Below are 22,698 nucleotides of genomic sequence, written 5' to 3'. Positions count from 1 at the left end.
AAATGGGCGGTAGCTGAAGATGAAATTCCTTACTCCGCGCCGTGCAGGAACCAGGAATCACCAACACACCCGCAGCAGATCTAGAAGGTAAAGCACGGTTGGTCCTTGTGATGGTGCTGAGAATGCTTGCAGGTCAGATTGTGGCAAGGCTGGAGGACATTGCGTATGAGTCGCGTTATTTTAATTCCTTATTGCTATGTATAATCATTGTGACTCCTCGCGCTTTGGGGACCGAGGAAACTTTAGACGCACGGATTCGAATCATGGCAATAACCCACAAGAATAAATCCAGAAATGTATAAAATGCCAAATGTACTTTTAATCTAAACGAAGCAAACAGAGAAACAAAGTGAAAAAAAATCCCAGCTTCAGGAAAGCAAAAACACAACATGGAAACAAGCAAGCTGTCAAAACGGGGAAACAAAACAAAACACATGCACCAACGTAAATACAATCCCCAATAGTGCATGAAAGATCCAAGACAACCAATTCTTTCCTCATCCTCTTGACGTAACACTGAGCCACCTTCCGTCAGCGAACGCCAATAAAAATAAAACTCCATTAGCCAGCAAAATAAATAAATCAATAAAGGGGGGAAGGGAGCAGGGGAGGTGTGGGGCAGGAGGGGGCAGGTGGGGGCCGCGCCGACTCCCTGATGTTGCTGTCATGGAGTCGAAGGTCAAAGGTTAGGTGATGTGTTATGTAGCGTCAGGCAGATGGTGAAGGGCGTAGCGAGGTCACCTTCCGAGGTCACTGATCACGAGGTCACACGAGGGCGCGGCGCTTCCTGTGTGTCGGGTCAGAGAGAGAGAGAGAGAGAGAGAGAGATCGTCCTGCACACTCTTCTTTGTTCTCTCTCTCTCTCTCTCTCTCTCTCTCTCTCTCTCTCTCTCTCTCTCTCTCTCTCTCTACCTGGCTCCTTTTCTTCCCTAGCCACGTCAACTTTACTTTTTCCTTCATTCATCTTGCTCCACCCTCCTCCTCCACCTGCCTGTTCGTCCCCCAAAGGTGTCCCGGTCACGGGTGGCGGGGAAGAGAAGAAGCTGAACGGGGGACGGGTGGCTGAGGGCTGAGGGCTGGGGGACCGAGCGGGGGCGGTAGGGAAGGGTAATATTGAGTTAGAGAAGGGAACTGTGTCAGCTGAGGGTGGCAAGACATGACGCAGGGTTCAGTTTTAAGTTCCATTTGGTGTGGTGAAGTGTGTGTGTGTAAGGGAAGGGTTGGGTGTATGGAGGAGATTTTGGTGTGTGGGTGAGTGCGTGTGTGGGTGGGTGGGTGGGTGGGTTGGTGGCAAGACAAGACGTAAGGTTCAGTTTAAGATTCCATGTCGTTTTAGTGAAGTGTGTGTGTGTGTGTGTGTGTGTGTGTGTGTGTGTGTGTGTGTGTGTGTGTGTGTGTGTGTGTGTGTGTGGTAGTTGGTTGGTTGGTTTGTGTCGCACTCTGAAAAGTGATAAAGGAAAGGTTTTAGAATATTATGTTATTGTTGTTTTCATTGTTATTGTTATTGATATTGATATTATTATTGTTTTTATTATTGTTGTTGTTAATGTTGTTTCGTTATTGTTGTTGTTGTGATCATCTTTGTTTCATGTTGCTTTTGGTTTGTTTTGTAAGTGGTAAAGTCATATTTTCAGTATCATTATTTTTTATCACCATTATCACTAGTATTATCACCACCACCACCACCACCACCACCATTACCACCACAGAAAAGACAAGACAAGACACAGTGTTCCCCGGGGTAGCGTAACACCAACCAACCTTCTTTCCTTGCCTTACTTACCTCCTTTGCACCACCAAGTTAGCGAGTCTCAAGTTGCTTTCTTTTTTGGGCCGCAAAATGAAGGTCCTTTATGCGCCGACACTCCTGAAAAATGCTCCCTTCCATGACTTCAGATGAGCCTCAGAAGTGTCTGTCGTAAAATCTCAGACACCTACTATTTGCCTCCCCCCGCGCCATCCCTCCGTCTGGTCATGAATCAGTCTGGAGGGGCCGCTAGTTTTGTCCCTCAGTGGCCCTTGTTAAGTCTGGTTTTTTGCCTCAACGCTAATCCCGTCAGGCGGAGGGACAGCTCTCGTGCTTTCCCTGCCTCCCATTTTCCTTTTTTCTCTCTCTCATTTCTCTTTACTTTATTTTCTCTCTTTTCGTGTATCCGTCTCGTCTCATCTTCCGTTTTCTTTTTCTTTCCCTTGTCTTTTATTCTTTTTTCTCGATTGATTTCTTTGTTTTCCTTCTTCTTGTGTTTCTCCTTATTTCATCTTCCGTTTTTCCTCTCTTTGTTTCTGTTTTTTGTCTTCTTTCTTATTTTTCGTTTTTTATTGATATCATTTGTTCGTTCTCTTCCTTTGTTTTATCTTTATTTTCCTCCATTACTTTTTATCTCCATCCACCTCGTACTTTTCTTTGCTATCTTTTTATATCTCTCCTCCTCATGTTCCTCCATTTTTCCCCTTTCCTTATTTACTTTCTTCTCATCTTCTCTCTTCTTAACTCTCATTTTTTCCTTTCCTTCCTCCATCTCCCCTGACCCACCATCTTTATCCTCTGCATGATCTTCTGTTCCTTCCCTCCCATTCTCTTTCCTTCCCTCCATCCTTCCTTCCTTCCTTCGTGGCTCTGAGCACAAAAATAGGAAAAAATTCAGTAAACTCAAGAAGGAAGGAAGGAGCGGAACGAGACTCTTGGTTCTTGAGGTTCTTCGGTTCTTCGTGTGCATGATCCTCTGGGAACACGAGAACCGGTATTTTTAACTTCTCAAGAACACCTATTTTTTTTTTTTTTTTTCGCCTTCCTTTTCGTCTTCTCTCCTCCGGTTTATGTGAGTTGTAGACGTGAATAGATGCGTGTGGGAAATCTGAGAGGGTTTGCGATGCCCTACTTAAGCATTCTTTTTCCTCTTTTTTCCCTCCTCTTGCTTCCTTTTTTTTTTTTTTTTTTGCTTTTCTCGGGAGATGTAGATGATCTCATTATAATACCAAAGGCGGCTGTGAGAGGTGATGTAGCTGTTGGCCTCTCCTTCTTGGAACTAACAGGATTATGCTTATCGTTGGTTCTTACTTACTTAACTGTGTTGTGCTGTGCTGTTGTGATGCTGATGGTAGTGGTGGTGGTGGTGGTGGTGGTGGTGGTGGTGATGATGTTGTTGCCTCGCCTGGTGATTTGTGGTGTATAAGTGTTCAGTGTGATTTGGTGACCTGCCCTGTTTATATTTCCTTTTCTTCATTTTATTTTCATATTTCAATTCCTTATTTTTTTATTTTTCTTGGGCTACTTGTGTTTTTTTTTTCTTTATTTCTCTTTTCATTCTTGTATTTCCTTTTGTTGTGCTCCTTTTCTTTGCATCTTCGTCTTCCATCTCCTCCTCCGCCTCCTCCTCCTCCTCCTCCTCCTCCTTCTCTTCCTCCTCCTCCTTCTCTCCTTTCTCCTTTTGCATTCTGTCTTTCCCTTGTATATCATCTTATATAATCTTCTTAGCGTGGGGACTCTTTCCTTTCTGACATGCACACACACACACACACACACACACACACACACACACACACACACACACACACACACACACACACACACACACACACACACACACACACACACACACACACACACACACACACAGTCATTCATTTCGCATATAACGATAACCTAGTTTACTTGAGAGAGAGAGAGAGAGAGAGAGAGAGAGAGAGAGAGAGAAGGGGGAGGGGACTCGAACAATTAAGAGACGATTGCTTAACAAAATCAAACATCGAATATGTCAGACAAATATTTAATAATAACATTCAAGGCTCGAGCACCCCTTCTCTCTCTCTCTCTCTCTCTCTCTCTCTCTCTCTCTCTCTCTCTCTCTCTCTCTCTCTCTCTCTCTCTCTCTCTCTCACGCACACATCATGTTCCACTTCACATCTGCAAAGAAATATGGGAAGGCTTCGGAGTAAGGAACGTGGCAAAGGAGAGAAGGAAAGGAAGGAAGGAGGAGTAGGAAAGGAATGGAAAGGAAGGAAAGATTGGAAGATGAATAAAAGGAAGAAGTAAGAAAGAGGGCAGGAAGGAGTTTCCTGGAAAAATAAGGAAGAAAAGGAAGGAAGGAAGGAGAGGAGAAAAGGATGCATGGAGAATAAAGAACTGGAAATAAACGGCGAAAGAAGGAAAGAAGGAGGGAAATATAGGAAGAAGAAACGGGAAAGAAAAGAAGGAAGCATCTAGAAGGAAAGAATTTAGATAAGAAAGCAGAGAAGGAAGGAAGGAAGGAAGGAAAGAAAGAAGGAGCGCCATGAGGAGGAAGAGCCGAGGTGGAAAGGAGGCACTGAAGAGCTCCATGGCACGAGTTGGCACTGTGCCCATGATGATACTGGTTGGTCTCGTCACTTGGCTTATGACCCAGACTATTTGGTAAGCGCTCCTACCTCCTCCCCCACGCCACTCTCCGCCCTCCCCTCCCAGCCTCACTCCTCACCTCTCATTCCTTCCCTAACTCCTCTTTCTTAACCTTGGCCTCTCTTGACCTCTCCTAAGGGAAAGGAAGGGAAAGGGAAAGTTTAGGTACGAATGTGTAACTTTTAGCAACTTTTAAGTCTGTATTTATTCTTGCATTTATCGGGTGTTTACTTAAGTGTGTGTGTGTGTGTGTGTGTGTGTGTGTGTGTGTGTGTGTGTGTGTGTGTGTGTGTGTGTGTGTGTGTTTGTGTGTGTAGATTAGAAGTACTGCAGGAAAGATAAATGACGATGAATGAGGAGAAGGAAGAAGAGGAGAAAAAAAGGTAGAAAAACTGACATGAGGGATGTTGACTGTCATGGAGAGAGAGAGAGAGAGAGAGAGAGAGAGAGAGAGAGAGAGAGAGAGAGAGAGAGAGAGAGAGAGCCATGAACGAAAGTATAGAAAAATATCTGGGGAAAATATGGCTCAGTTGGACGTCTATGTTAAGAAGGGAAGGAGAAACAGGCTCATACTTTACCTCTTGACGGTGCGCCGGAGACCCCCTCAGCTGGCCGGCTTCCGTGGCGGCGGCGGCGGAGCTCTCTGATTATTTTTATCCCTTCTAAAATATACATGTGCGACCTTTAGACCGTAACGAAACTGGCGATCATTTACGTGGCCTTTGTTTTAGCTTGTAGTAAGTTCAGGGGAGAGAGAAGAAAGTAGGAGATTTTGCTGTTAGATTGACGTACATATGTTAACCCCTTCAAATACTGGGACATCTTTTTATCTTGAGATTTGTGTACGATTAGACCATTTTATTGACATTAAGAAGGGTCTATGGAGGTCAGAAGATTAATGGCCACAGTCCTCACTCTTTTAATCCCCCACATAAGTTTCTGAAGCTGTATAAAGTCACCAAATAGTAATCAAGAGGAATCTGGAAACGCGTTATGGTACTGAAGGGGTTAAGGTTATTTGGTGCTTGTTTCTACCTTGGTCTGATTTACGTATCATCTGTTTTAGGTGATGGTAAATAGGGTTGGGAGGAAAAAAATAAGAGATTTGATTGAGAAATATATACATTGAGTTCACTGGTGGTTAAATATAGTTTGGTACTAATTATTTGTCCTTTAATTTAGGTTGTAGTTGAGAGAGAGAGAGAGAGAGAGAGAGAGAGAGAGAGATGGAGAAATGCTTGTTTATATAGCTTTTGTTTCCCGTGATTGTACTCGTGGTTGACTTTATGATACAATTCAGCTTATAAATTCAAATATCGAACCTATTTTTTCCTTTAATGTACATGTAGCTTGATGTCTCTTGAGAAAACTTTGAAAATTTCGTTAAAAGTATAGAGTATGTTCGTTTCACAAGTGTTATTTGGTGCCTTACGAGAAATTGACAGCAAAATGTAGTCATAGAAGATTAAAAAAAAAAAAAAGGACCGTATCACTTCCCTTGCGGCATTTTGAAATACGTTTTACGGTAATTTCGTAAGAACATTCCGTCGTTAGACATCGGTATCTTTTTTAACGGTATTTCTGACATTCATTAACATTTCGCAACCAACAATATAAAAAGTGAAGTACAGTAAGAACATAATCAAATTAGATAGATTACGGTATTCTCTCCGTATAGTATTTCTGATTATCTGTTACTAGCATTTCGTAGTCAAGAATGAGAGTGAACATGACCATAGCAAAGATTTAGACACTTTTCCTTATCTGCGGTGTTCTCCCTTGCGGCATTACTAACTGATCCCCACAGGTATTTCGCTCAAGGTTCCTCCGGGGGGCGTGACGCAGCTCTAGGACGTGGGCTGATCCTCCACAGGTAACCATAGTGGTGTTTCCTTTACCTCTTGAGCAAAACTACCCGTACCTTGTAGACCGGAGTGGTGGAAGGTAGTGGCTGGCCAGGGAGGTAGTGTTGGCTGGCTGGGAGTCCTCGATCAAGTGCCTTCTGTATTGCCTGATTAGTAAAGGTACCAAGGCGCTTCATGTGCCCAGGTAGATGTTCGTGGAGGCTCGGACTTGAGTCGCCTCCTGATATACCAAACTGTACCTTGTTTGTGTTCGTAGTGTGTTGTGATGCGTCCGTGTCTGTTCTTGTACGTAGTCGTGGTGAAGAGTCGAGTAACATAAAGCACTCACTTCGTTTTCTTTCTTTTTTTTTTTTTTTAGCGTTTTCTCTCAATCTAACAGTTGGAGCTCCTCTCACTATTGGTGGAAAAAAGCTTAAACAAAAACAGTTCAATTTAAAATCCTCCAATTTGCAAAGAATTTACATCATCAAATTTTATAAGAGGATTTTCAGTAGCCCAGACCATTTAAGATGAGAGAAACGCAAACTGTGATGGAAAGAAGCCCAGCACTTTGTCTCGACCTTTGACCACGACTGTGTGTGTGTGTGAGTTTGTAACCTAGCCCCGCCAGCCAGGTGTTTGATAGACCGGGTGTTCCTTCTTGTACCTGTGTATATATAGATGTAGTGACAGTCCATTGAGTACGTGTGCCATCAAGTGTTTCTGTCCTGTTCATGTTACACGGTTAGACACGAATAATTCTTACCTAGATATGTGTTCAGTAAGCTCGTTGTACACACTGCCTCACAGGAAGGTAGATTTACGTAGTGTTTTTTTATGTCTGTTACCTTCATCCCCCCCCGTCCCCCTATTTATCCCTCCCTGTCCTTTCCCTTTACTGCGTCTGTCCGCCTCTAGGGTAACAGCGCACCCAACTACTGAAGGAATACCTGGAGCCTCCCGTTGTGTGTCCCTGCGGTGATTGTCGTGATGAGCGGCCTGGCATTCCAAGTACCCAAGTTTGGCTACACTGGGGTCGTACACATAAACACACCAACACAATAACAAGCGGAATGTGCACCACTGTTAACTCTTAAGAACCAGATGGCCTCTTTCAACTCATAAAAACCGTCTTGTATTTTGCAGAATATTATAAACACTAGAGAATTTTCAAGGGTTTTATTAGATGGAAAAACATAACTGATTTTTTTTTAAGAGAGCAGTCGTAAAATTTCCTAAAAATCATCAGATCTATGTCCAAAAAAAGAATATAATAAAAGGCTACACGGTCTGGAGTTTAAGTTAAAGAGGCGTTTTAGACTATCTGGTGCATTCCTAATTACAAAGAAGACGTAGGAAAGTGGAAGTGCAGGAAACTTTACAACACACACAGATAAGCACAACAACAGCACCACCACCACCACCACACCAGGGAACAATGACACCAGAACAGATGCACCAGACACTCTCTGCAGGTTAGAACAACAAAAGATGCTTGCTGTGTACACTCCCAACTGAAACAACAACAATGCCTGCCGTGACACCAGCACATACACTGCCACGACATAAACTTTGGGGAATAAAAACTAAATTATAACCACATAACACAGGATTCTTTTGTAGTTTTAAATTTATTATTATTATCTTCATTTGTTCTTGATGGGAGGAAACGGGAAGACATGCGTAATTATATGCACACAAGGATACAGACACATAGAGAGAGAGAGAGAGAGAGAGAGAGAGAGAGAGAGAGAGAGAGAGAGTAATCAGAATTCACGCCTTCTTGTAGAGTTCGAGTCACGTTCGACCTTTAACTCACAATTTGCACACTTTCTTTCCACTCCATTCTCTCTCTCTCTCTCTCTCTCTCTCTCTCTCTCTCTCTCTCTCTCTCTCATACCGTTAGTCTTAGCTTTGAGACACTAAACACACACACACACACACACACACACACACACACACACACACACACACACACACACACGTCTCTCCCTCATACCCTGTGGCAGAGAGTCCTTCCCCTCTAATCCCTCGGGGCAACTCCCTTCCCTCCGTCGCCACGAGACTGTTTGGCCGCCAGAGCCTTCAGAAGAGAGAGGGAAAGAGAGATTTATTGTGGCTCTTCTTTTGTCTCCTTTATTTCTCCCTCTTTTTTTTATCTTCGCGAGTGTGTGTGTGTGTGTGTGTGTGTGTGTGTGTGTGTGTGTGTGTGTGTGTGTGTGTGTGTGTGTGTGTTTTTTATCCTATTCATCTACTTTTCATCTAGCTTTTCTTTTTTTCATGTTTTTATGCTTTGCTCCCTCCTCTCCTCTCTGTATGCTGCTTGCTTTCCATTATTCTCCCTTTTTATCTGTTTCTATCTGTCGTATCTCTGTCTGTCCTTATCCACCTGTCTGTTTGTTTGCATGTCTGCTTGTCTGCCCTTTTCTCCTTTTTTAGCCTGAGTCAGTCTTTTATCTCCTTTTTTTACCACTGCATATTTTTTTCTATCTCTGATCCTCTCTTGTCTTCACTTAACCTGCTTGTTTTTCTCTTCGTGAGCTCTCCTGTCACTTATCTGTCTCGATTCATCCATGCATTTGTCTGGTTTTTGTGCATCTGTGCTTTTATTTATCTGTCCAACCTTTCTCTCTCTCTCTCTCTCTCTCTCTCTCTCTCTCTCTCTCTCTCTCTCTCTCTCTCTCTCTCTCTCTCTCTCTCTCTCCTGAGAGCGAGAGATACCTCCGGTCATAGTGTCGGTGGGAGGGAAAAGGAAAGAAAGGACACATCTGGGAGCCTCCACGGGTGACCCTCCTCCTCTTCCTCCTCCTCCTTCTCCTGATCCAGCTCCTCCTTTTCCTCCTCCTCCTTCTCCTCCAAAAACAACAACACCTCCTCCGTCGGCGCCTCCTGCAGCAGTCTCCACTAATGTTGCCTCTCCATCTTCCGCAGAGACAAGCCATGCTGGTGTGGCAACTGGAGGAGGAACTGCGTCATCTTAGAGCTCGCGGCCCCAGTATGGAGGTGCGGTGCTCGCCTCCCTCCCCCTCACTCACTCACTCACTCACTCACTCACTCGTCCATCTAATCTCTCCTGGTCTTGCTTCTTTTCTTTCTTGCAGTCCACTCAGTTTATTTGAGTTTTGTTTATGTCGTGGTGTGTTTGTGTTCGTGTTTGTGTTTTGACTCTTTCTCGTTTTCTCTCTCTCTCTCTCTCTCTCTCTCTCTCTCTCTCTCTCTCTCTCTCTCTCTCTCTCTCATACCATTCATCTTACTTCCTCTCTTTTTTCTCTTTATCATTCCCCTCTTTGTCTTCAGTCTTGCTTTCTTTTCTTTTCTTACCTTCTTCGCTCGTCATCATTTATCATTATTCTTTTTTTCATTCGTAAAAGTGCGCCTTTGTTTCCCTCCTCCATTATTTTCTTATTTTGCTTCTTCTCCTTTACTTGGCTTTCTCGTTCTCGCATCTCATCTATCTCTCGTTTATCGCCTTCCTCTTGTTTCTTCCACGCTTCCTACCTCCTTCCATTTTCTTTTTTTCAAGTTTTGAGTTCATGTTTTTTTTATCTTCTATTTTCATCTTTTGCTTTTATTTTCCTCATCCTTCCTCGCTTTCAAGATTTCGTTTTTTTTTTTTTTTTTGACGATCTTTAATCTTTTTTTCACCACTCTCTCTCTCTCTCTCTCTCTCTCTCTCTCTCTCTCTCTCTCTCTCTCTCTCTCTCTCTCTCTCTCTCTCTCTCTCTCTCTCTCTCTCTCAATCTATCTCTCTCTCTGAGTCTGTTTTTATCATTTTCTTTGTATTTTTTTTTTGCGCTTCATTTTCTTTCTCCTTTCATTTTTGTTTTCATTTTGATTGTAACCTTGAATTATTATTATTTTCTTATTTGCTCCATTCATTCATTCATCCTCCAGTGCTTTGTTTCGTCTTCATTCATTCTTCAGTGTTCATGTCATTTTCTTTATCCTTCCTTCCTGCCTTCCCTCCTTTCTCCATTCCCTCCATTCTTTTCTTCGTTTCCTCTCTATTTTCTCCTTCCTTCATTTTTTTTTCTTAATTATAAAAGCTGTTTTTTTTTTCTCTCCTTCACTCTAATATTTTCTCTCCCATAACTTCCTCATTATCTTCCTCTCATTTTCCCCTCTTGTCATTTGCATTGTATCTTTTTTTCCTCCCCCTTCTTTCTTTCCTTCCTCTTTCTCGCTTTCTCTCTCTTTCTTCCTTTTCACAGTTCCTTCATTTCCCTTTTCTTCTTTCCTTGTCTTTCTTCCCTTGATTTTTCTCCTTTTCCTATTATTTTTCCTCTCGCCTTCTTTCTTTCTTTCCTCTTCCTCTCTTTCTCTCTCATTTTTCCTTTCTTTCAATTCTTTCATTTCCCTTTTCTTCTTCCCTTGTCTTTCTTCCCTTGATTTTTTCCCTTTCTTTCTTGTTATTTTTCTTTTCTTCGTTTGTTTTCCCTCTTCTTTGTAGATATTTCAACAGTCAAACTTTATTATTATTTCTGTTTTTCCTTTTGTTTTTCTTACTTCCTTTTTTTCTTCCTTCTTTCTTCCTTCCATTTTTTATTTCTCCTTTTTCCGTGTTTACTTCCACATTTTTCATTTTCTTTCAATTATCGCGTGATTTTTTTTTTGTTCTTTTTCTCTTTCTATCTATCCTTCTCTTTCTCTTACTCCCTCTATCTCATTTCTTTGTTTCATTTCAACCTCCTTTCTTTGATAAGACTTTGATCACTGCGATATGTTTTATGGCAGCAATATAAGGCTCTCTCTCTCTCTCTCTCTCTCTCTCTCTCTCTCTCTCTCTCTCTCTCTCTCTCTCTCTCTCTCTCTCTCTCTCTCTCTCTCTCTCTCTCTACGAAATATCTTTCACCTGTATAGCATTTCATGTCTTTTTTTTATTCTTTTTTTTTATCCTTCCCCTCAGTTTTGCATCTATTTTGCAAACACATTTCATTTTCCCATCTTTTCTTTTTCCTCTTTTTCTTTCATTGTTCCTCGCCTTTTATCGGCCTGCGTTTTATGTTTCTCTCTGTTTCTGTATGTGTGAGATTTTAGCTGTCCTTTTTTTTTTTCTTTGTGTGTGTGTGTCTGTTTGTTTCTGTGTGTTTTTCTTTTTTTTCTCCCTCCTTTTTTTTTTTTTTTGGTGTGGGGGAAATGGTAAAGGTTTGTTTTTTTAGAGTGTGTTTGTTTCCTTAACTTTACATTTATTTGCATATTTTATAACTGCCATATTTCTATTTGCAACTGCCATTTATTTTTTTCTTGTATTTCAACGTATCACAGTTTATCCTTCATATTTGTTTCCATGGAACTTTTGTGTTGTGGTGTAGAAGAGAATAGAATACTCTCTCTCTCTCTCTCTCTCTCTCTCTCTCTCTCTCTCTCTCTCTCTCTCTCTCTCTCTCTCTCTCTCTCTCTCTCTCTCTCTCTCTCAGTAGTATTTTTTTCCAAAGTAAAGCTGCAGTTCATTTTTACACGTAGTTAATTTGCCTGATGGTGTTTACTGACCTCTGAATACCATTAGTGAAGTCGAGGAGAGGAGAGGAGAGGACGTGAACTGGTATACGCAAGTTTCAGTTGACCTTTGCTTGTCTGTGTGCCTGTGTCCCTTCCTGCCTCCCTCCTGCTTGCGTCACGTCACCTGTGCGTGTGAATAAGTGAAGGAATCGATGAATGTTGAATTGTTGCTGTAAAACGTGTGTCTGTGTGTCTCTGTGTTTGTCTTCCTGCAGGATGTATTATTATTGTTGTTGGTGTTTGTTTGCTGATACTTGTGACCTTATTTTTTTTTTTATTTATTTATTTTTTTTTTTTTTGTCCCTGTTTACCTCCGTGGTGTTGTTGTGCTTTGTTTCCGTGTTTGGTGTTGCTGGGTGGAATGTTGGTAGCTGGTTAGAAATGGTTCCACTTTTATTGTTGTTGTAGGGATATTGGTTGTAGTTTTTGTTTTAGTAGAGGTGGTTTTGTAACGGTGGTTATTATAGTAGTAGTAGTAGTAGTAGTAGTAGTAGTAGTAGTAGTAGTAGTAGTAGTAGTAGTAGTAGAAGTAATAGCAATAGTAGAAGTAGTAGCAGTAGTAGTGGAAGTAGTAGTAGTAGTAGTAGTAATAGTAGTAGTAGTAGTAGTAGTAGTAGTAGTAGTAGTAGTAGTAGTAGAGCATAATAGCATGTGGTGTTAGTAATATCAACTGTAGCGGTAACCCAAATAAAAAAAAGAAAACAGCAGTAGTAGTGGCATTAATATCAATAGTAGTAGTAGTAATATCAGTAGTAGTAGTAATAGTAGTAGTAGTGGTAATGGTTTTTAGTGGCAGTAGCATTATCAGAGGTAGCAGTAATTAGCCAATTATTTTTGTTATAACTTTTTTTGTTAAGTACCACGAAGCATGCCCTTAATTATGTTTTTTTTTTCCGTGCTACATACAATCAATTTACTTCGTTCCTTACATGTTTTACTTTTCCAATGTGCTCATGAGCATTACATATTTGTTAATTGGTTCGTTTACTTGCCATTTGTTTAGTTAGGCATTCACTCTATTTCAAAATTTATACTTCACCAGTACTGCCTCATTTCCAAATTTGTCCATCTCTCCTGTCATCTGGCCTCTATCATGTTCACTCTCTATTTCTGTTCGTAGAATGAAAAATAAAAAAAGTGCAGAATCTTCTTAGCACCTCCAATTGATGTTGTCCGCACAAAACTATCTATAAGCTCACATCACCAACGGTCCTGTAAATTCCTTTCCCAGAAATAAACCGTAAATCCGATTACGTTTAAAATCACTGATACGACTCTCATTAGCACGAGGCGTGGCACCAAATTGGATCATGTTCATATGGTATCATTTTTACGTGGAAATTACGATGACACGATAATATTCACTAATTCAAGCGAGAATGATCTTCCGTCCGTCTCCCGTTTGGCCGACGCCGCCACTGCTGCCACCGCCGCTACCATAGGAGTGACGGAGGCGGAGGCAGTGGCGGTGGCGGTGGAGTTCCGGCGACGCGGTGACCCGGAATGGCGGTCGGTCAAGCCTCATGTTGAGCGCCCTGCGTGACGCGACCCCGGGACGGTTGACAACCCTAACGAAACCTGAGAGAGAGAGAGAGAGAGAGAGAGAGAGAGTATACTATTAGAGAGAACTTATAACACACACCCACACACACACACACACACACACACACACACACACACACACACACACACACACACACACACACACACACACACACACACACATACACACACACACACAAGTACATAGACATTTAAACTGTAATTGGTATTGGTTTCAACTCTTTAAAAAAAATAAAAAATAAATAAGACTTGGCACCTCCAATCTTTTGAGCAAATTTCCAGGGAAGTTGAGAATGAAGAGTTTGTGCTGGAGCGTGGCGAATGAGGAGCCTTGTGATAAACGACGAGGAGGAGGAAAAGGAGGAGGAGATAAAGAGATGCATGTGAAGGAGAAGAAGGAGGTGCATGAGGAGGAGAAAGTGGAGAAACTCGTGATGATGGTGGTGTAGCAGGAGAAAAAGAGACGCGAGAGAAACAAACATGCTCAAGGAGATGATGCATGTTCAGTACAGACAAGTGGTTACTGAGACATTCCATCTTTCCCTCTACAGAAACAAGCCATGTTGGTGCGGCAGCTGGAGGACGAACTGCGACACCAGAAGGCGCGGGGACTCAGCGTCGAGGTGCAGAGCCAGCTGGAGAACCTATCGACGGAGAATGACCACCTGACCCGCGAGGTAGCCATCTTGAGGGAAACAATCAAGGTAAGCACCCGACGCCTGTGTTCCCCTTGTCGTAGGTAGTCATTGATCCTCCGCCATCCGTCCCTTCCCTCCCTCTCCCTCGTCCTCCTGAATGTGGTTGTCTCCTTCCGACCTCATTTGGTTCACTCACTCTTGTCTCCGCACCACAAGAACGGCCTCCTGTACTCTACCTGCCCATGGAGGAGTGGACGCCTGAAGGTGACGCTGACGGGGTAATGAAGTTCTGCTGTTTACGGGAAGTGTTTCTCATGTTCGTCAGATAGATTCAGTTGTTCTTCTAGTCATTCTAGCCTCACCAGTGTTAGCATGTTCTCAGTTAGTGTGTAGGGGGTAGAGGGGAAATTAAAGTGCTATTATTAGTATTTGTTTGTCACATTTCTGTCTGGGGGAAATTATTTACACTCAAGGGTCTGTGAAATGTTTCAGAAGGGTGGAGGAATTACCGAAGTTACAAAGTTAGCCACGTAACTTTCCCTCTTAGGGGAGATGGTGGGCGAGGCAGCCTGAGGGTGTTTTAGGTCAAGGAGGTGACGGCAGCGGCGGCGGCGATAGTGGTGGTGGTGGTGGTAGACTTGTAAAGGTTGTGATGGTTGTATTGAGGTGTGGAAGATAAACAGTGGTAATTTAGTGGAAACAGTGACAAAAGAGCTCCTGGTATGGTGGTGCTGAAGTTTGTAGTAGTAGTTGTGATACAGTGGAGATGGTAGAGATAGGATCAGAGTGACGTGGTGGTGTTGAGGCTGCAGTAACAGGAGACAATGGTGGAGGTTGTTATTTTTATCACAGCATTAAGGTCAGCAGGTTGAATCTCCCCCGCAGTAGTATTCTGTGGGCGGGAGGCTGGAGGGGCGTTGAGCTTAGGTTAAATCTGTGACACAATTAAATCATGGCGGTGAGAGGCGTGGATGGCTGCCGTTAAAGTAATAGTGCTGGGAATGAGGCTGACAGGGGGAGTTGGTGAGTGCAGGGCCGGGGCGGGTAAAGGGATGCAGGTACTGGCAGGGGAAGGAAGCTAGGTAGGTAAGTAATGGCGGGTATTGTGGTTCTGGTTTGATACTGAGAGAAAATGGTCCAGTTACTCCGTTTTCTGTGCCGAGCTGCCCCACACCATTCTCAGAGCCGCCAGGTGAGTGCTGTAACACCTACCACCTGTGAAATGATTGGATAACATTGATGTGTGTGTTTTCTTGCCACATTACATTTTTGTTTTGTCCTGCTTCATTTTTTCTCATTATTTATTCATCTTGAAATCTTATGTTTTATTTCCTCACAGTTTTTTGTCTCCAACTATATAAGACATGTTAAGTGAAGGAGCCGCCTCGGTTGAAACACTCAGGAGAGACACAATATTTATGCTCAAGGAAATAATAAATTGATTTTCTTCATTACCTGCACCAAAGCATTCCATGGTATATCAGGTTTGTATTGTAGTGATTAGCCTCCCTCTAGTCCATGGCGGGGAGATAATGAAGGGGAGATAACACATATAATAGGAACAGTAGTAACAGCCGAGCCTGCAGGACGCTCTCGGCAAGTCTCTCCTTAGTGGACTCAACCGAGGCGGTGACGCGGCCCCGGTAACTCTAATGGCGGCCGCTTGCGGTAGCCCTTACTGGCCCTCAAAGTCTACCATACTGGGTTGTTGTAGCAAATGGAGAGGCGCAGTGCTAAAGAGGCCAAGGGGCAGCAGGGGGCCCACGACTCCCTGCTCACGGATAACGATCGCTTAAACCGCGAGGTCTGCCTGCTGAGGGAGGCAAGCAAGGTACGCTGCTTGCTAAGAAGCCGTAAATTTACTTAGTGCGTGTATGTGTGTATTTTTCTAGACTAGCAGTTTTGTTTATCTCTACTCCCCTCCGCCTCTTAGTATGGCTCATAAGTTAAGGAAGGTACTAGTCATGTCCTTTACTTACTTATCCTTAGCGGCTGTGTTGCGTTAGCCCAGTGCCCCCGGGAACTACTCTCCTGTAGCAGTGGAGGATAGGGAGAAGGGTGGCCTAGCTGTGTGTACATAAGACCTAATGTAGACTGTACTCATACGTAGGTGGGGGGGTGTGATGGTGCTGAGTGGAGGGCCTGCTGATGCTGCTGCTGTTGCTGATGGTCTTGCTGCTGCTGCTGCTGCTGCTGCCGCTGCTGGGGTGAATATGAAAATATGCCCGTCATTTGCATACTAATAAATGCATTAATTTTTCTCGTTATTCTCTCTCTCTCTCTCTCTCTCTCTCTCTCTCTCTCTCTCTCTCTCTCTCTCTCTCTCTCTCTCTCTCTCTCTCTCTCTCTCTCTTTCTGTCTATCTATCTATCTCAATCTTTCTCAATCTGCAAAAAAAAAAATTATCTTTACTCTCTCAAACACCCAATCTGAGCGTACAGTCTTCGGTATGACCTCCCACAGAAGGCATCGTGACAAGTGAGCCATGGTAATGATTCGATGTCTTTATGTTCCTCCCCCCTCGTTATTTCACATCGTTATATGTAAGTTGTCAATTAAGAAACCTTCGCTGGTTCCTGTTCTCCCCCCTTGACATGCAGTAAGAACAGAAGTACGTAAGAAATAAGCATAAAGGGAATCTGCAAAAAAAAGCTAGAAATATTTTACCTCAATGGTTCATTCGTCTATAGTTTGCACGTGCGCCCATTAATAGTGGTTGTACGATCATTTTCACCCTTGATTATACAGCGGTTCGTGGTTATGATGTACGTGCCTCTCCTCCCCTTTTTCCCATGTCTGGCTCTAGGGCTGTGCTTGCCTCTGCTGTGTGCGTGCGACTGTGTGGTGATGAACGCCTCCAAGCTGAAGACGAGCAAAGAAAAGCAAAACTCCTTAGTGAAACATTTTAGAAAACTTTTTGTGGTAATGGAATAGCGCCAAAAGAAAAGAAAACAAGCATTATTTTTTTCTCAGTAGTTTTGATTCTTTTTTACATCCACACATGAAGTTTTTTTCCTATTATTTTGTTAGTTTTTTGCCTGGATGCCCTGCACAACTCCACCAGCTTCTGTCACACCCCTGTCTCTGGGGCCCTCCTGCTGCCTCACACTCCGTCACTAGTATGTTGACATTTCCTCCTGAAGGTTGGCGTGTGTGAGCCAAGAGAATAACAGTAATAATGCTAATGATAATGATGAGTATAAAAATGATAACACTGGCATTAATACAGATAATCATGCTATACTTTCAGCATTTTGCACTGAGAATGAAATATATTTTGCATATTTTTTGCACTAATGTTTTGCTAACGTCACTGACTGTCGGGTTTGATAAGCCCAGCTTAGCCAAACAAACAAAATAAAGCCATCACATTTTTAATTAACTCTGGCTATACATATATTTGCATCAAACCTAACCATTCATCCAAGTTGCATACACTAAAGGATAAAAAGAACCAAGATTTGAAACAACCATCATATCTTCCTTTTTTTTATTATTTTTCTCTCTTGCAGTCAATCCTTTTTTGGGACTCATGTCTATAGAAACCTACTAATGACATGTTTCACTTCTGCTTGTGTTGCAGGAGTTATGGGCACAGAGATATCGCGTGGCCCTGGTAAGCCGTGTGTGTAGGCTGAGTCATGAGAGCCTGGTGACTGCTCCTGGTGTTAAGAGTGAGACGCGGCCCTAGACAGTACGCCAGTTCTCTCGCTGATTGGTTGAAATGTTAGCTACCCGATCACTCATTGGCCGATACTCTCTTCCTGCCTTTACTCTAGAGTCGACCGCTCATTTGCCTTCAAGTGTGGTGTTCGATTTGAATGCTGCTTTTGTTTTTTTGGCGAATGATTTACTGTCTGCATCTCTATTCACCGCTGGCATGGATCAGTTTACCTCCAGTATTACTCCCTGGAAGAGGATCCCGGTTGTTCAATTTCCTGTCCCAAAATTTTAACGGGACAGGTTGTTTTCCTTGCGTGTAATGAACCAGCTTGCGAGTTTATTAGATTATCCAAGGCCTGGTTCTCGAGATAAGGTGTAGCGGCGGCGTGAGAGTGAAGCAATCAACCAATCAGGAACAAGGTGGCGTACTGTCTCTGGCGGCTGATTGGTGTGAGAAATGATCTACCTGGAAATGACGTCGGCACATTCCTCATTAGTACACAGTCCGCTATATGAAGTAGTGCGTAGTGGCAGACGGCTTTTGTACTCCCTTCCCTTTCTTTCCCTTACCTTCACTTGCCTTACATTGCCTTGCCTTGCCTTGCCTCGCTTTCCCTTGCCTTCCCTCTCCCTTCCTTTCAATTACTTTCCTTTCCTTCCTCTCCTTTTCAGTCTTCTTCCTTCCCGTGCCTTCTTTTGTCCTCCCTTTCTTTTTCTCTCCCATCTTTTTATTTTCTTCCTTTGTCTTCTTTCTTTTTTTCCTTTTCTTCTATTTCCTTTTCTTTCCTTGTCTGGTCTAGCTTGGCTTTACTTTGTCTTTCCTTTCTTTTATTACTATTCCTTCCCTTTTGTTTTTCTTTATTTCAATTGTTCTCTCTTCCGTCTCTTTCCTCTCTTTCGTCTACCTTACTTCCTCTTTTCATTATTTTATCTCCCTTTTACCTTAATTCTTCTTTTTGTCTTTTTTTCCCTTCCCTTCTCTTTATCTTACCTTTCATCTCTATCTTATCTTTACCTTTCTCTTCTATCATTCTCCTTACCTCTTCCTTTCTTCTTTAATCATTCGCAAATTTCGTCTTTCTTGTTCCTCTTTCTCTTCCCTTTCCTAATCTATCCTTTTCCTTACTTATCCATCAATCGTGATTCATTTCATTTCATTTCATATCTTCCAAGTCTTTCACTTCGTCTTCCATGTCTCTTTCCCGGTCCGCTCATCCCATAAGATCGTCGTAGTATTTCATGATTTCGTCTCAGTGTTGTCCTTCCCTCTCCCTTCCCTTCATTAGACACACGTAGAGTTGCGCCCTTCCGTAGATAATGCCGTTGTATTCGCTGCTCTGTCCCTCGTTCTGACCACTCTCATATCCATTTATTAATCGTATTTTGTTCTCTCTCTCTCTCTCTCTCTCTCTCTCTCTCTCTCTCTCTCTCTCTCTCTCTCTCTCTCTCTCTCTCACCTCTCTCCTCATCACTCTTACTCCCATCGTGCTTGTCGTCTTCCTCCTTTTCCGTCTCCTCTTCTTCTTGTTCTTTCTCGTTAAGTATGTTACGGTCTCTCGCTTGTCAAAATTCAGATCCTTTTCTTGTAACTATGAATTGTTTACTGTTTCTATTCCATTTAACACTTGTACTGCACACACACACACACACACACACACACACACACACACACACACACACACACACACACACACACACACACACACACTCCATTATCTATTTTCTAGCTCAACCTTTATCTATTTTTTCTCTCTCTTTTAAGTTAACCATACATTCTTTCGTTCTCTCCTTCCCTCAACCTGGCGACGCTTCTTGTAGTAAGTAGCTGGCCTCTCTGTGTGTCCTTCCCCGCCCCTCCCTCTCTCCCTCCCTGCCTCCGTCCTCCCCCCCAGCCATCGTCACGTTATGTAGACTGAAGGTGATGGATGATGTATACTGTAGTCGCCTGTAGCTGCCTGTCTGCCGCGGGTTGGGTTTCAAAGTCATTTTTTCTCTCTTTTTTATATAATCATTCCCGTTTTTCTTCTATTTTTTTTTTTCGATGTTTTTTTTTTTAGATTTTTGTCTCCCTATTTTTTTTCTCTGTGTGCCTCGTTTTTTATCGTAATCTTTCGCATCCTTTAATTTCACCACTGGTTGTCGTGACTTTAAATGAGAGAGAGAGAGAGAGAGAGAGAGAGAGAGAGAGAGAGAGAGAGAGAGAGAGAGAGAGAGAGAGAGAGAGAGAGAATGATGATGATGTATAAAAAAAAAGTACCGCTCTAAAATATACATCATTAACTAATTCCATAAAACTGATCCACACATTCCCGATTCATGAATTGGAATGGGAATCCTTGACGTTATGATATTTCTAACTATAATTGACCCACTTCCTCCCCTCTTTACGGAAATGTTGCTGTAGATTCCCTTTTTAGTCACCTGCCCCTGAATGATTAGCCCTTATTTAGTAACGATTTGCTCTCCAACTACTACTGTCTTCAAAGGCAAAAGAAATTATTAGTTGGGTGCTTATGTGTGTTTGTCCTGTTAACCCCCTCAATACTGGGACACATATTTACCTTGAGATTTGTGTACGATTAAACTTTTTCACATTAGCAAGGGTTTATGGAGATCAGAAGATTAATCACTATTTTCATCACCCACATAGGTCTCTGAAGTTGTGTAAAATCACCAAATAGTAAGCAGAATGAATATGGAAACGTGTCATGATACTCAAGGGGTTAATAACGTAGAAATGTTATCAATTCACCTCAAGGATCACACAAACACTTTTAGCCCCTTGAGTACCATGAAGCGTTTCCAAATTCATTCTCCTTACTAAATGATGATTTTATACAACTTCAGAAATTTATGTGAAGGATTAAAATAGTGAAGAGTGTAACCAATTACACTTTTTTCTTCCATAGACCCTTCCGAATGTCAATAAAATCGTCTAATCGTACCCAAAACTCATGGTAAAAAAGCGTCCCAGTACTGAAGGAGTTAAGAATTCGTGTAACTTCAACTATGCTGCCTTTAGAAAGTAGTGAAGATGCAGTCCAAAAGTGTCTCAGAGTATGGGGTATAGATGTGCATATTCAATTCAAACATCAGAGGTAAAGATTTGAGATCAGATTAGGTTTTTTTCTGTCACATCTATTCCTGAATGATGAATGCATATATACGTATTCAAATATCACTGGTGAAGGATTTGGATGAGTTTCTTCCCCACTAATACTCATGAGTGTGTGTTATGAGTTGTTCCCTAACACTGCCGTTGTGATAGGATGAATACTAGTGAACATGTATAAACTCACACACACACACACACACACACACACACACACACACAGATCACGTTAACTCCATCAATAACTTCCACCAGCTGCCACTGGAGGGGGTATTGGGCGCTGCTCTGTCCGTCCATCAAAGTAATGAACAGCGAGTTGTGATGCGGACGCCGGCCTTGTGTACGGGCAGGGCAGAATAGGTATTATCAGTCACTCACTCCCTTCCCGAGCTAAATACTTTGTTTCTTATTTCCCGTAGTTTTCTTTCTGCTCTTGTGGTGTTTGTGGCGGTTATGTACACGATTCCTTGTGAGGATTTCAGTGGCAATATTAGAGAGAGAGAGAGAGAGAGAGAGAGAGAGAGAGAGAGAGAGAGAGAGAGAGAGAGAGAGAGAGAGAGAGAGAGAGAGAGAGAGAGAGAGAGAGAGAGAGAGAGAGAGAGAGAGAGAGAGAGAGAGAGAGGGAGTGTGTGTGTGTGTGTGTGTGTGTGTGTGTGTGTGTGTGTGTGTGTGTGTGTGTGTGTGTGTGTGAACCATTTTTCCTGTTCCTCCATCTCTCCCTACCGTCCCTTCCGGAAAAAGAAAAAAAAAATACTCAGAGCCTCTCAAACCTAACATGTTAAAGCACTCGAGAGGATTCGCAACACAGGCAGCATTAACATAATTCTCACCCCGACCATTGAACAGTTTGCCTCGTCCTCCCTCAAGTAAGTTCTTAAATTTTGGTGAAGTTGAGCGATATTAAAAGGAAGGATATCATGTGAAATGGGTTATGAAGAAAGGCCTTGATTGGATGGACGTGAGAGAGAGAGAGAGAGAGAGAGAGAGAGAGAGAGGTTCATTTCCGTAGGATGGCGGCAGGGCAGGGGCTTGGCAACCTGAGCCTTGTCTGTGTATGCCAAGGCTGTCCGTCTATCGCAGGGACGAGTTATGGGGAGGCCGTGTTGCGAATTCGTTGTTGTTCCTCGTCCATATGTTTGGATAGGATTAGTCTCTCTCTCTCTCTCTCTCTCTCTCTCTCTCTCTCTCTCTCTCTCTCTCTCTCTCTCTCTCTCTCTCTCTCTCTCTCTCTCTCTCACACACACACACACACACACACACACACACACACACACACATACACACACGTTAATGCCACTCATGTCCATCTCGTCTGCCTATGGTTATGTAATGGAGTGACACGTATCCTCGACAAACGTTTGTGTTGTGCCTGGTGTCTGGTAGCCATCAGGAGGAGAGGTCGCGGTGAAAGGTACAGTAAATGCATTAAGAATGACCTCAGTGCTCCCTCGCGTGATCAAGACTTCTGCTCGGGTGTGGAGGGAACATGCCTGCTCCTGTGAGGGTTTAGTTAGTATGCGAGTCTTTGTGGGCCGAGAAAAAAAAAGTTAATTTGAGGTTAACTAAGCCTAGATAAAAAATGTCTTGTCAAAAGTATGTGTCATTGGGAAATAGTTAAGTCTTCCTGTGGACAGCACTGAGTAAACTAAGACAAGGACATGGAATATGAAAAGTTTGCAAGCGCCTTCGAATACCTGGTAGAAAGTTTTGGTAATTACAGTCTGCTTGATTTGCATGCCCTGGGACTGGATGGGACGCGGTGTGAGGGAATCAACTTAAGTAGCTCCTCTATAACTTTGCTCGGCGGCAGAAACGAATTTAAATTTAAAAGTAATCGTATCCACCTCACATGATCACGGGACGGTCGCTGCTGGTGTGACGGAACCTGCTCCGCCCGCCCCTTAGGAGAAGCAAACAGCATTCTCACCCGCGATGGCAAACAGCTCACAGTGTATAGCCTTGGGAATACCTCTGGCTTAAGGCTCCGCCAAGGCAGCCCGGCTC

The 22,698-nt window shown here is 42.9% G+C and overlaps 1 protein-coding gene across 17 annotated transcripts in view; it reads left to right on the top strand.

Moving 5' to 3' along the window:
• Positions 1–22,698, top strand: part of LOC123516350 (early endosome antigen 1-like) — a 199,011-nt gene that overhangs the window by 128,594 nt on the left and 47,719 nt on the right. For 8 of the 17 annotated variants that reach the window (XM_045275631.1, XM_045275640.1, XM_045275630.1 and 5 more), the window contains exons 2-4: positions 9,151–9,222; positions 13,833–13,985; positions 15,634–15,750. In XM_045275631.1, the coding sequence (XP_045131566.1) occupies positions 9,151–9,222; positions 13,833–13,985; positions 15,634–15,750 (342 nt within the window). Of the gene's footprint in view, positions 1–9,150; positions 9,223–13,832; positions 13,986–15,633; positions 15,751–17,502; positions 17,536–22,698 lie in introns of all 17 variants that reach the window. The other 9 variants (XM_045275637.1, XM_045275641.1, XM_045275644.1 and 6 more) reach the window with 4 other exon arrangements.

The sequence above is a fragment of the Portunus trituberculatus genome, chromosome 40, assembly GCF_017591435.1.
Source record: "Portunus trituberculatus isolate SZX2019 chromosome 40, ASM1759143v1, whole genome shotgun sequence".
NCBI lineage: Eukaryota > Metazoa > Arthropoda > Malacostraca > Decapoda > Portunidae > Portunus > Portunus trituberculatus.
This window is presented reverse-complemented; position numbering and strand designations above follow the sequence as displayed.